At 52.2% G+C, this 828-nt stretch overlaps 1 protein-coding gene across 1 annotated transcript; it reads right to left on the bottom strand.

The window, feature by feature from the left end:
* Positions 1 to 67: 67 nt before the first annotated feature.
* On the bottom strand, positions 68 to 828 carry NEMAJ01_2408 (DNA-directed RNA polymerase II subunit RPB3; the record flags this gene model as incomplete). The annotated part of the gene is made up of 1 exon (XM_047916244.1): positions 68 to 828. A coding segment is annotated over one exon (761 nt), but the record flags the coding sequence as incomplete, so codon positions are not given.

The raw sequence follows: 828 nt of genomic DNA, 5'->3' as shown, positions 1-828 counted from the left end.
TATGCTTCAGAATACAACAGTTTATTTTCACTGCCCGAAATTAATTAGGGAATTGATTGGGGCGCGCCTACACGTCCTCCAGGGCATTTCTCACGTGCTTCAGCTTGTTCTTCAGAATCTGCACGCTTTGCGAGAGAACTTCCATGGGCTTCAGGCAGCCCCGAATCACCTCCACGTTGAAGTGGAAGGTGCGGGGCTCTGCACTGTGGACGTACTTCTCGCCCTGTGCAGGGGAATTCTCCTGCGAAAACCACGGAGTAGGCCACTCTTCGTTGATGCTTTTCTCGTGCCAGTACTTCGTGTGCCGGAGGGAGTTGTCTCCGTCGTACCCGAAGGCTACAGTCGCCACGGGAGACCATTTCGCGTGCTTTTTCCCCGTTCCCTTCACGGCTATGCACTTGCACTTGATCGACTGCATATTCCCCAGGCGCGTAATGATGGAGGGACTCCTCGGGTCGCCAATGCTCAGCGTAACCCCGTCCTCCATGAAGAGACTCTTCGAAGTAACAGTCAGCGGGACTATTCGCTCGTTCTTAGCGTCTAGAGTGATCGAGATAGAGCAGTTTTTGCAGAAGCTTTTGCAGCTGCAGTCCTTCGGGTAGAGGTACTTCTCTGCCGTGCTGCTTTCTATGGGGATAAGCCCGAGCCTGTCCGTTGTCATCTCCTCCGGAATGACCGTATAGTTTTTGTCAAATTGCACAATGTCTATCGCCAGAGTGGGTATCTCCGTCATTATAACCCGGCGTAACGCATTCGCCATTCCCAGCGTGCACTCAGAGAGCGTAAACTTCACGTTCTCCTCCGTCACTTCTTCTATTTCTATTTTTG

This window comes from Nematocida major, assembly GCF_021653875.1.
Source record: "Nematocida major strain JUm2507 chromosome Unknown 845, whole genome shotgun sequence".
Lineage (NCBI taxonomy): Eukaryota > Fungi > Microsporidia > Nematocida > Nematocida major.
Note: the sequence above shows the minus strand (reverse complement) of the source record. Positions and strands in the feature narration are given on the sequence as shown.